At 32.3% G+C, this 12,642-nt stretch overlaps 1 protein-coding gene across 2 annotated transcripts; it reads left to right on the top strand.

Moving 5' to 3' along the window:
* The first annotated feature begins 3,150 nt into the window (after nucleotides 1–3,150).
* On the top strand, nucleotides 3,151–12,497 carry wfs1 (wolframin ER transmembrane glycoprotein wfs1). Of its 2 annotated transcripts, none has more exons than XM_089709967.1 (9): nucleotides 3,151–3,303; nucleotides 4,451–4,551; nucleotides 5,058–5,157; nucleotides 6,733–6,852; nucleotides 7,257–7,372; nucleotides 8,242–8,346; nucleotides 8,938–10,127; nucleotides 10,372–10,877; nucleotides 11,176–12,497. In XM_089709967.1, the coding sequence occupies exons 1-9, from the start codon at nucleotides 3,269–3,271 to the stop codon at nucleotides 11,546–11,548; spliced, it is 2,646 nt and encodes an 881-aa protein (XP_089566093.1). In that variant the 5' UTR covers nucleotides 3,151–3,268; the 3' UTR covers nucleotides 11,549–12,497. The 2 variants fall into 2 exon arrangements, with proteins under 2 accessions (XP_089566093.1, XP_089566092.1); XM_089709966.1 differs by having other exon boundaries at nucleotides 3,152–3,302; nucleotides 4,447–4,551.
* The last annotated feature ends 145 nt before the right edge of the window (nucleotides 12,498–12,642 follow it).

Raw genomic sequence — 12,642 nt, 5'->3', positions numbered from 1 at the left:
CTGTACTTAATAATGAGATATCCACTTAATATTATGTAAGTACATACTTACATGTATATTATACATTTTACTTTTATACAGGTAATACATATTATTATTTACACATACTTACCTATATTTGTATATTCATTATCAGTATGCCATGTGAAAATATCGATATAATGAAAATGTAGATCAAAACTAGACTGCTTATAATTTTTTATAAAATAAAATAAAACTATGTTTATTTTCGTAAGTATTAACAGATACACACATTATAAAATTGACTTGGACAGCTTGGACTTGACAAATAGCCGTATTGGAAACTCCTGTAATAAGTTTTCATAAAATTATATTCTAATCAACAAACCACAACAAACAATATTATAGTTTCCTACATATAATATTTTTTAATTTAAAGTATCAAAACGGGTAAGTCCAATTTACCAATAAAATCTTCAAAATTGAAAATTGTGATGTGTTTGACCCTTCTTCATCGAATATTTTTCTATACACATTATAAACAACACCCCTTGCTTGTGATCGCAGCGGCTTTTTCGACATTTTCGAAGATTTTTTAGACAAAATCCTAAAAATTATTCATCAACTGCAAAAAAGACAAATAATTTGACAACCAATTTGATAGTTGTCAAATAAGTTGCCACATGAAAATCTTTTATTTCTTAAATATAAATATGCCATCAGATTCTGGTAGACCTATATTTTATTTAGCATAAATAATAATAATTGTCTCATCCAACAATGCTTCTGAATGACGTTGTTGGCAATTTATCAACAAACTCATGTACAAAAACTAACCTTTTGCACAGAATATTACAGCATACATAGTAGCCTTGGGAAAACTTCGTATTAACAGTGGCAATACCAAGTTAGGTGTGAAAGTGATAAAACACAACTGGGCAATATTTTCTTGTTACACGTCAAATGTTCATACCGAAATCTCCAGTGTATTAGATATAAGCTTCTTGTAATGTACACGTCTTATTAAAAATAATAGTAATTTATGGTAATCAAAGAAGTTTAAAAATACTAAAATATTAACTATTGAACTAGACAGTGCACCAAAAATTATCTATTGCTATATGCTTAATGTAGCTTTACCATAGATGCTGAAGCTAAAAAAAATGTGTGCGTGTACTAGTGTACACACGTAAGAAGTGAAACTTATTTATGACCTTATTTTTTTTAAAATAATTTACTTATGCAACTTTACAGAAATACGTCGAATCACGCGTGGTAGGGATATGAAAAAGATGGCGCGTAACGGAAAAATGTCACGCGTAAACAAACAAACAAACAAAAATACTTTATTGTGCACCACAGAGAAAAGTACAAGTAAGGACACAATACATTATTTAATATAAGAGCACAACAGGCGGTCTTATCGTTCAGACAGCGATCTCTTCCAGACAACCTGGTGGACAAGGAGACGCAGTGCAAAAGTAATAAAAAACAGGGCAAAGTGCACTAAAAACAGAAAAAAATAGCGTAACGAAAAAATGTTACACTAAATTTTTTCCAACCCCGATAAAGAAGTTTCACTTCAATAAATAATGGTCTGAGTGAGAGGTCACCCAACGGTAAATGGTCCTTGTCTAACGTTTTGACAATTACTGAACAAATCATTGATGTACTTTGTAGAAATGGTAGATTATCCGATCCGATATCGGTATCGGACGCCGATCGCCGGTATACGATAGCCACTAAAATGTGCTGGTTTTACTTTATCCGATAAAATCGTTCCGATACACGGAAATATAGACATAGGCCGTATTCAGAAAGAAAGCTGGAAAAATTGCTTGTCAGTGCTGGTTCGTTCTACACAAAGGAAGCAGGTATTAAAATATGGTAGTCTATTATGGCCTAATATTTAAATCAACGTATTATGTAATTAATAAAACGAACTTACGAAGTTCTATGAGAGAGAGAGAGACAGAGAGAGATAGAGGAACAATTTAGACACTCTTCAATTACTTGCTCTGTGACACTCTTGTTATCTCCCTCCTCTGACAAACAATGACGGAACAAATTTCTGCATTAATTTGCAAAATGATTTGCAATTGCAATTTGCAACATTCATCGCAACCTTTTGGTCCTTCATAAATTCATATTCGTTACAATTCCAACTCTCTGTATTTATATTTAGTAATAATAAGCATATTATTTATTCTCGGTGTATCTATGTTTGAGGTCTCTTTTGGTATCTGAGGTCATTTTCTTCTATTTTGTTATCACTGTGCCCATTATTGCACGCCTCATAAGCGAAGCGTTGAGGTGGGTACTACTGTCACTTCGCGCAAAACATCTGATTTTTCAAACTTAAAATGTCTTTATGTATCATACATTGCACTTGTAAGATAATACATACACACACATATTAAGAAAAAACACTATTTTTAACATTCATGATATTTTTGATGTCATTTTTGTTATTTAAACTAGTTATAAAACAGTTTAAAAAAGTTCTGTCTTGGACGTCCGTGTGTCTGTATGTGCGGAGGATTTTCTTGTTAACACGATAGCGACCGAAATACTTTACTAATCGAGTCTTTTTTTTTCTCTTACGCTTGAGTATGCTCAGGAATAGAACCCTTTCATTTTTCAGGGTCTGATTCGATGTGGTTTAATTGTTATTAAATAAACAAAAATAATAATTAATAAATAATTATTAAAAAAAATTATGAGGCGTGCACTTTTGGATTTTCCAAATTATTTGAAATTTTCTTGGAAATTTCCGTCTACTGTGGCAAACGCATTACCCGGTGTTCGGTGACTTAATTTTAAAATAGTTATAGGACGCAACTTATTTAAGTGCTCTATACAATGTTTCTATTTTAAGCTTTCTAATAATAATACGAGAGAGCAAGCACTTGGAAAGTGGGTGTTTACGTGGGTAGCTTGCAGTAAGACAACTTGATATTTACAGTTAGATAATTTTTAGATAAAGCCCCACACTTCAGATTAATTTTTTTTAATCCATTCACTCATATACCATCAAATAGATTATTCTTCTTTCCACAGCTTTTCTTAATTTAACACGAAATAGAGTTCCCTAAATTAAACATAATAAGCGGAAACTGTAAACACCCACCAGTGAACTTCACATTGACAAATTCACTTGTGCCATATTTTGCCAATTGCCAAATTGACACAACAATCGATTGATAGTTATTCATCAATACATGATTTTTTAAAAATAATTAACACGGTTTAAAAAGTAATTTAATTAAAATAAGAGTTGTTTTTCTTTTTGTGACGTTATGAAATAATGCCTGTAGGAAGAAAACGTTGGAATCTACATGGTAAGTAATTGAAATTCAATAATTATATACTTAGAGCAACAATAATATAATTAAGTACCTATTTTAAGTTAGGTTTAAGTAATATGCATGTTAAATACCACCTTAAAGTTGAAAAATTGATATAAGTCATGTAAAACATCGATATGAATTAAGTTTACAATTCAATGAAAAAGACATAATATGGAATGAATATTGTTTCACTAACAACACATCTATACTTATAATAAATCTGTAGAGAGGCCAATTCTGTACATGAAATATATTAAAAAAAAAACTATGAAGGGGTGATAAGGGATCGCTACTGATGCCAAAAATGCAATCAGTAAAATTTTTGTCTGTCTGTCTGTCTGTCTGTCTGTCTGTCTGTATATTCGTTATAGAAACAAAAACTACACGACGGATTTTAACGAAATTTGGCACAATTATTCTTCATACTCCTGGGCAGGTTATAGTAAAAGAATCATGTAAATCGGTGTAGAAACACCAAAGTTATACATGAAATACGCTATAAGTCATCGCGCGTGAATTACATGCCATAAGGATTATTTTTGTGTATCAGTTGCCGCGTTCGACGCGCTTCGCGGCGGGAGCTATAAAAAGGCGGCGGGTCCGCACCCGTTTCGCGTTGTCACGGCATCACGTGTGAACGGCTGAACCGATTTCGATAATTCTTTTCTAATATTCCTTGAAGTACGAGGATGGTTCTTATGTAGAGAAAACGTAAATATGTACCACGGGCGAAGCCGGGGCGGACCGCTAGTTCTTAAATAAAGCATGAAAGAACCAAGCCAACCTGTTATTGTTTGTCCTATTATTCGAGGAGACATGGAATAAAGTGATTTTACTTTTCTATTTATTCCATAAAAGAGTTCAATTGTTGCTGCAATAAATATGACGATAAACTCTTCAAAAGATTTCACTTGGATCAAACTTACACTCACTGCAAGCCTATAATTAAATATTATAAAAATATAAATTCATTCTTAAATGTATTCTTAATGAAGTGCTCTATTGAAAAGGTTTAAAACAATTTAAAGTGGTTTTTTTTTGCTATTCTCTTACTTTCTACACACATAGAACACAGTACATGAATACAATACAATAATTGGTTCCTTATTATTTTTGTTGAATCTATTTCGTTCAGATGGACCACAAGGATCTCTGAAGCGACTCCGAAACCAGTTAGCTGAAGATGGGTGTGCCGAATCACAGGTTGTTCTGGCGAAACAATTACTAGAGGAAAAATGTGGTGAGTAAATTTATCTTTTTATTTTTTTTTTAAGTGAAAACTTCTTTAGAGGCATTGATCACTTTTTCTGTAATGGGTATAAAATCTTAAACTCGCGTCAGGACACGTGACCTGATCGAAAAAGCGTAAGACGGATACCATTCCAAAATATCAAACATGCTCAACGTTAATAATCAAGTTTTCACTTCTGCCGGCATTCCCGGAGTGCAAAATGTATGTGATAATTGATGTAACTTAACCAGTGTTTGACTTTTTATCCTGCCAAATTCAGACTTCTTCAATATGCCCCTATAGCTCATGCTTTAACTTTTATAACAAGGAGGCATAATATTTGTAAGAGAATCATTATCCAAACCTCTTCTATGTTTTTGTTTCTATGGTTACATTATACTGATATACATGGCTTTCAATGAGTGAAAACTAATTTTTTGTGTTATTCTAAACAACTGTTATTTGAGATATTTTAATGCAAAAGTACTTAGCTAAAAAATAAATTTATTTTTCAGAACTAGAGGCAGATAAAATATCAAACTTCAAACAGGCATTGGAATGGCTAATTTGCGCAACTGAACAGGCACACCCAGAAGCAAGAAGAATGTTGCGAAGGTATGTTTACTAGAATTTAAAAATAAAACCTGACCTATGCAACTTATTTTGCTCTTAGATGCAATGTTTTCCCAAATTTTTGCCAGATTTGCAGTAGTGTGATGGTAATAGCCAGCCTTCCTCCATAAATGAAATAACAACATACAATAATAAATTTTGGAACAGTGTTCCTGAGATTAAAAAAAACAATCATATTATATTGGCTTTAAAATATTAGTAATTATGTTAATTGCTGATAAGTTTGTTGCATTTGATTGCCATTTCACTAATTTAACTTGATCTAGCTTGTGTGAAACATTGAGTTACTATGTACTACGGAGGGCATTGCTACTACACTATTTGTAACACGAGTTAGAGACAAGCGTCTCAAACATCGTTTATATATCTATGACTAACTAGCTGCCCCACGCGCGCCCCGCACCGCCGCGATTGTTGCACAGATTTTGTTCGTGGTGTCCTCTCTATACGTAGTAATAATACCTCAATGGTGTGAAAGTAGAATTTGACAAATCTGATTTTTTTTAAGGTTTCAAGTATATCTTTAAATAGGTAGGTAACTAATTAATTCATAAATATTGTTAACAAAAGTAGGGGAAATGATAGAATATGCTAATCAATAATCATATGGCTTCTGAATGTTTGAAGGTGGCATATTGTCACATATGGCATAGCAAGTACATTAAATATTTTGAATATAGTTCTATATTTTTTCACAAGTGAAACAATTTTTTTTTTATTAATGTGGAACTAAACATATATAAACATAATTTGAAATACTTCCTAGATGTTTAAAAGGTACATTTATGTATTAATGGGACCTTCTTAGATATTTTTGTTTATTTTCTGTAACTGGCATTCATAAGAAATAGATGACACAAAACGTCAATAATTTCAAAATTGCACGGATTGACGACATACACGCAAATGCCTAGTGTAAGAAAATAAAAATGCAAGAAATGATATTATGAGGTAACAAATAATGTTGTACAAATATTGACATTCCTTCTTCAACAACAATAAACATATTCTGTAAACAAATTTTCCGCTCTGACCACCATAATAGGATTTAATCGTAATGAAGTGGTAGTTTTAATAAATGAATGGGAATTTTCGTGATTTTTTGCTCTGGCAAAGGAGGTGGAATAGGGTTCAGATTGAGCTGCAGGAATTTATGTGAGTGTATGTTATAAGTGTACGAATTTATGATAGTTCCATCGCCTTTGCTATTTGACTTCATTATTACGAAAACCTTATTTGTAGTAACCAAAATATACCATACCATATTTTATCCATGTCCGCTTTTATGATTTTTCTTGATATTTTGAAGTTACCTGGTCGATTCGATTTTAGCTACAAAAAATCGTACTGTTTCATGTTCCATAATTTTTTTTCTGTTTTACCAGATTTACTCGATTTTGTAAACAATTTTTTTTTATCAAAATTCTCACCAACAAAAATTCGTATTACTGTCATGTTTTATTTTTTTCTATGTTATCAGGTCAATTCGAATTCTACAGCAAAAAATCTTCATTTTTCCAACATTTGTCACGTATTTTTTCTTTTTTCCTGCCATAGGTGCATACGCAGCGGCGTCATAGACGAGGACAGTGCGCCAATAGTGCGCGCCAAGTCGTGCCTCGCCGCCAGCCGGCAGGAGACGGTCGCGAGAAAGGCCGCTAGAGACCTTTTTGCTAGGTTAGTATTGGAAAAAAAATGTGTGGTTTTATCAAACCACGGTAAAAGTGAAACTTAGGCACAAAATTATCGTATTTGTACGATAATTATCGTACGGTTCGACCGTCACAAAAAGTTTGAGACGATGTAATAAAAGTTTCACTTTAAAAATTGTTTTCAGGGTGGGGGGAATTGTAAAAAAATGTCCTATTTTTTGACTGGGATTTTTTAGTGAGATTTTGTCTATTAAGCGCTATTTTATGCTGTCTACTGCGTTTAATAATAATTAAATATCAAAGAATTTATTTTTTTTTATTTGGAAAATATATCTCGAGTGATTTTGAAAGAAGAACAGTTACAATATGTGTGAAGAAATATTTATTTAAACTTATTTGATGAAATCTATAATAATATATTTTTCTTAGCTTATCGAACGGAGAGCAGTTTATAACAACGGCGCAGTTAGAGCGGCGCATCCGTGAGATTTGTACGACTACCCTCAAAAAGGAACAGGAAGATGAGGCTTTGGATGAGTCACATGGTATGTTAAATTAAGGGTTGATTTTTCAATGCTTGGATAAAACTTATCCGTCCAATAAAGTATTACACGATTATATTAAAATGTCACGTAAACTGTCAAATACGGTCAATTAGAATACGTTTTTAAAATGGTAGTTTTATACATTATTCGACGAATAAGTTTTAACCAAGGATTGAAAAATCAGCCCTAAGTGTTGATATTTCAACTGTTGGTTAAAACTTATTCGTCGAATAACGTATTAAACTACCATTTCAAAAATGTATTCTTCTTCCCGTATTTGACACTTTACAAGTGACATTTTAATGTTATCGTGTTATACTTTATTAGACGGGTAAGTTTTAACCAAGGATTGAAAAATCAAGCCCAAGTGTATTAATCATAGCAAACATATTTTTGCTGTTTAAATGTATGAATTTAAGTTTAGTTGTTGCATTTTTATATTATATTACACGACAGTAAAATATATATATATATGTATAACTATATATATACATATAATATTTCATAATTTAAGCCAAATTGAAACAGAGAATCCTGTGTATATATTTTTTCTTAAGATCATCCACATCAAACAAATCACATCTAAAATTATAACTTACAAATTATATTAATGTATTTTTTACTAGCTTTCCACCCGCGGCTTCGCCCGCGTTTTCAAAGAAAAACCCGTTCCCGTAGGAATTCCGGGATAAAACCTATCCTATGTCCTTTCTCGGGTATCAAAATATCTCTATACCAAATTTCATGCAAATTGGTTCAGTAGTTAAGGCGTGATTGAGTAACAGACAGACAGACAGAGTTACTTTCGCATTTATAATATTAGTATGGATTTAATTACCAAAATGATAATAATTTCATTAAACTTTCAGATGAAGCCCCAGCGTTGAATAATGGTCAAGCATTGGAGTCACTTCAAGCCGGAGACCACATTCACGGGAATGGAACTATTCGAACCGCAGAAATTAGTCATGATGGTATGATTTTATTTACTTTAACGCAAATAAAAAAAATGTGTGCGCGTACTAGTGTACACACGTAAGAAGTGAAACTCCTTTATGACCTTATTTTTCAAAAAATAATTTACTATATGCAACTTTACAGAAATACGTCGAGTCACGCGTGGTAGGGACAAGAAAAAGATGGCGCGTAACGGAAAAATGTCACGCTTAACGAAAAAATGTTACAATAAATTTTTTTCCAACCCCGATAAAGAAGTTTCACTTCAAAAGTTTCACTTCAAAAGTTTCACTTCAAAAGTTTCACTTCAAAAATGTTTTAAACGTTTTAAAATTGTCCGAATTAACTCCTCAATAAAAAACTTGCAAATAACGGAATTGTTTAGTTCTTAAAAGTTTTATTTTCATTTATTTCCAGAATTTTTTGGTGTTTTTAATTTCTTAAATGTTTCGATATTATCGGCAAAGTATAATAACAAGTTTTAGCGAACTATTCATGTAAGATTTTGGTGATTTGATCAGCTGTTTTTTTATAAAATAAATTTCCTATAAATATTATATTTATCCATTTTCTATGTCTAGTTAAATTTTCAATGTATGTATTTTCAGAATACCCAGAGCGGTGCAGTTCCAACGATGAAATTCGAAATCTCACAGTCGATAATCTAGTTTCCGCCGCCGTTGACTACTGTCAGGGCGAATTGCCTCTAGTCAGCCATGAATTGACCCTAACAGACCCTAGCCTTAAGGCCCTAGACCATATCCCCATATTGCAACAGGCCTTTTTACACCCCCAAGTGTTCATACAAGTGCTATACCTAAAATTGCTCTATTATTTTGGCTCGCTATCCTTCAGATTGTCCAATCTAGAACTCTCTTTGCTACTCGTAGCCTATCTGTCAGTTAGCACGGACAGTCTATACCATCTAGTACCTTTAATTTTGTATTATATAAGCATCGTTGCCATGGTGATTTGTACGTTCAAAATGTTGCTAGCGAAAAGGCAGTTTATCGATTTTCGGAAATGGTCAGGATTGTTTCTGAGGTATAGTGATGGCAACTTGCAGCCGGACGAATCGGAGAATTTGTTTGTGCGAAATAATTTAGGGCCGTTTTTACAGTTTTTCTTGGCGCTTTTCGTCAATTTATTTCTCTATCCGTTTATAGCTACGCAATGGGTGCCGTTTTCTGAATTCTGCGTTCTATCATTTTGCCTCATGTTTTTAACGCTGTTTTCTTTCGGTACAAATGGCCGACCGTACCCTGATGTTTTGGCATTAATATCCTTTGGAATTAACGTTCTAGCGAAGTATCCCTACGAGAAAGATACAGTCGTCCACCAAGGTTGGCGGTTCCTAGACTTGCACATATCAAACTATCCGTCTTATATACTTGGGAATAGCATTGAATTTTGCTTGAACGCTCGCGTGTTTTTCTCGCTACTAATTCCCGTTATTCTAATAGCAATGGCTAAGAGGAGTAATTGGCAAGGGTTCTTCAAGTACACCCTACCGCATTGTGTTACATTGAGTTGGTTGCAAATGTTCATAACTTGTTCGCACGGGTGTACGACGTATGGTTTGATACGTGGTACTTTAGCATTGGTGTGTTCTTTCCTGTTTTTGCCAATAATCGGTATTGTTACGGTTACGTTACCGATTTTTGCGTTTTTACAATATATACCGGTTTCGAGGTTGTTGTATACAATGACGGTCTTGCTGAGTTTCGCTATGGGGTTGGGTGTTACATGTTTGTTGGCGAAGACAGAAGCTACGAAGAAATTTGTCACTCCTTTCCAGGTATAGTATTATTTTTACTTACTGTTATTGATAGGTTTAAATTACTTAAGAAATAAGGGAATTTATTGAAATAATAAGGAAAAACTTAACAATATACTTACCTAACTAAATCTAAATACATATGTAAAGTTACCTTTTCTTTAGTAAATAAATTTGACAATCCATATTTAGAAGCTTTGATCAAAAATATGCTGTATTTATATGTGGCTACGGTTCATATAACATATTTTCTATTCCATTACAGCTAAGCATCGGCATAATAACTCTAATATACTTCAGCAATCAGCTAATAGTCGGATTTCAAGATGAGGGCGTACCTTCTGGTCTCATAGAATTATTAAGCGAAGACAAAACCAGTCTTAAAAACCTTCTCAAGAACGAATTTATAACAGATTACGAAGATAATACGCACTACGTAAATTGGGACGACTATTACAACCAATGCCATGCGCCATCTTGGATTGAAAACAACATGGCCGCTACTCAAATTAAATGCTCTGTTCTAGAAGGTTCTAACGTTAACTGGGAAGGCTATGTTAAAGATGTTAAAATAAAAAGTGTGAAAAATAAATGGAATGACTTTGCGTCTTGGTTGCCGGCGTTTATTAGAGAGTACTTCAAGTGTTATTATGGGCAAGAATTTTCGACTCTATGCCAAAAGGGGGAAGGTCTGAATTTGGAGGATTGCGAATTTGTACGCAGAGTCGCGAGGCAGAGCGGGAAAAGCTGTCACTTGAATAATATGAATGAGTAAGTATGCTATTGTTATTTATTTTATTAGTTTCAAGTATTATAATAAAAATTTATATCTATAAATCAGCAAAAAAATGACGTCAGTTCCGTTATTATAAAATCAAGATTCTTTGAATTAAGGATCTGATATTTTTAGTGTAATGACACTCAAATGCAAACTAAAATAATTCATTAAATACTACTTACAATTAAGTTAATAATTATAGTCGAATAAAAAGAACACGAAACAATGTCCAAGTCAATTAATTAAGTAAAACTGACACAATTATTTAATACAACATTATTATTTATGTAGATACATCTACGAAGTGAAAGTCAGCATGGAAACCAGCGGGGGTCTACTAAAGCGTCACGCGGAAATCGACATAATATTCGACCATTTCTTCACAAACTACACGAAACTTTTGCGATTAGACGACAAGATACGTTTCAAAGGGACTCTATTGAATGATCCAACAACACATTATAATATCGGCTCGAAAGATTTGAACATTTTAGGTTATGAAATTAGTTGCGTCGAATGTAAAATTGCGCGCGGAAGTCGAAGTACGCCGGCGCCATCTTTGTCGAAACTGTCAGAATTATGTCGTACTATTGTCAACGATTGTATCGTTTCTACTAAATATGTATTGAATTTCCTATTGAATCCAGTGATAGTTTTTAAATGATATTTTTTCAGTGTGTAAAAGGAAAATTAGTGACTAGTTTTTGTATGTCTGTACGTCGATCACGTGTTTTTGAAATTGCCATGTTAATGAGAGATTGTTAATTTTTAACTGTTTATAGTGTAGAAATGAATATATATATGATAGTTTTTGATGTGTGTAAGTCGTTTTCTGTTAAGGGCTATTGGCTCTGTTATTTAAATTGTGGGATATGAATATCATTGACATGTCTAGAGATATAAGACCAACAAAAATAGATATTTTAATAGAAACTATGGTTTGAATTATTGTTTTAAACACAGTGTTCAAAATGTTATTTCCAAGATCGCTTTTGAAAAATGAGCCTTATTTGTACTGAACAAAGGTCTAAATTACTTTTTTTATTGTAAAATCTACTCAAAGTTTGGCTTGTATAAAAAGTATTTTTCATAATCGTATTAAATTATATTTAAATGAATTGGGAAGTATTATATTTATTTGCATATGTATGTTTAAATTTGTCCTACAATATGCGAAAATCATGGTCTTTAACAATTTAAAAGATGTAAAATAAAACATAATAAAAACTGATTATATTTAAGCCATGTTAATGTCCAATTGTTTTATAGTTTTAATAATTGATCTTCCTTAATTTTCAAATGTACTAATAATAATAATATACAGTATGGTTTTACAATCCAAATGTTATTTCAATTAATAAGAATAATGTGAGATTTTGCCTCCAAAAATAATTGGGTTCAAAGAAAAAATAAATAATGCTGTATATAATTTTAAATTTAAATTTCGCATTTGTAACCGAATAAATCGAACCGTATCAAACCGCCTTAGAACACTTTAATTGTTACAAATGAAATGTATTTTTATTGCAAATGTTATTTAAATTATTATTGAATGTGACTCGTTCTCAAAACGAATAGTTTTCTGTATAAATATATATTTTCACGGAACTGTATTTTGTCTATTATTTCATTGATATGTTTTATACCCAAGAAAAGTCCTTATCTTGCTACTTAACACACAAAGATGTTACTGTAAGAAATTACACGGGAGGCCGGGTTAAATATTAGTTTGAAATGTAATAAGAATGTACCTACTTA

The sequence above is a fragment of the Colias philodice genome, chromosome 23 (genome assembly GCF_061535455.1).
Source record: "Colias philodice isolate Cphi_HAF_F1 chromosome 23, ilColPhil1 Martin Lab GWU primary, whole genome shotgun sequence".
In the NCBI taxonomy this organism is placed as follows: domain Eukaryota; kingdom Metazoa; phylum Arthropoda; class Insecta; order Lepidoptera; family Pieridae; genus Colias; species Colias philodice.
This window is presented reverse-complemented; position numbering and strand designations above follow the sequence as displayed.

Coding starts and splice junctions, on each gene's coding strand:
- wfs1 (XM_089709966.1), top strand. CDS start 3,269: ATGCCTGTAGGAAGAAAACGTTGGAATCTACATG. Junction 3,303..4,446: donor AAAACGTTGGAATCTACATG/GTAAGTAATTGA, acceptor TATTTCGTTCAG/ATGGACCACAAGGATCTCTG. Junction 5,158..6,732: donor GCAAGAAGAATGTTGCGAAG/GTATGTTTACTA, acceptor TTCCTGCCATAG/GTGCATACGCAGCGGCGTCA.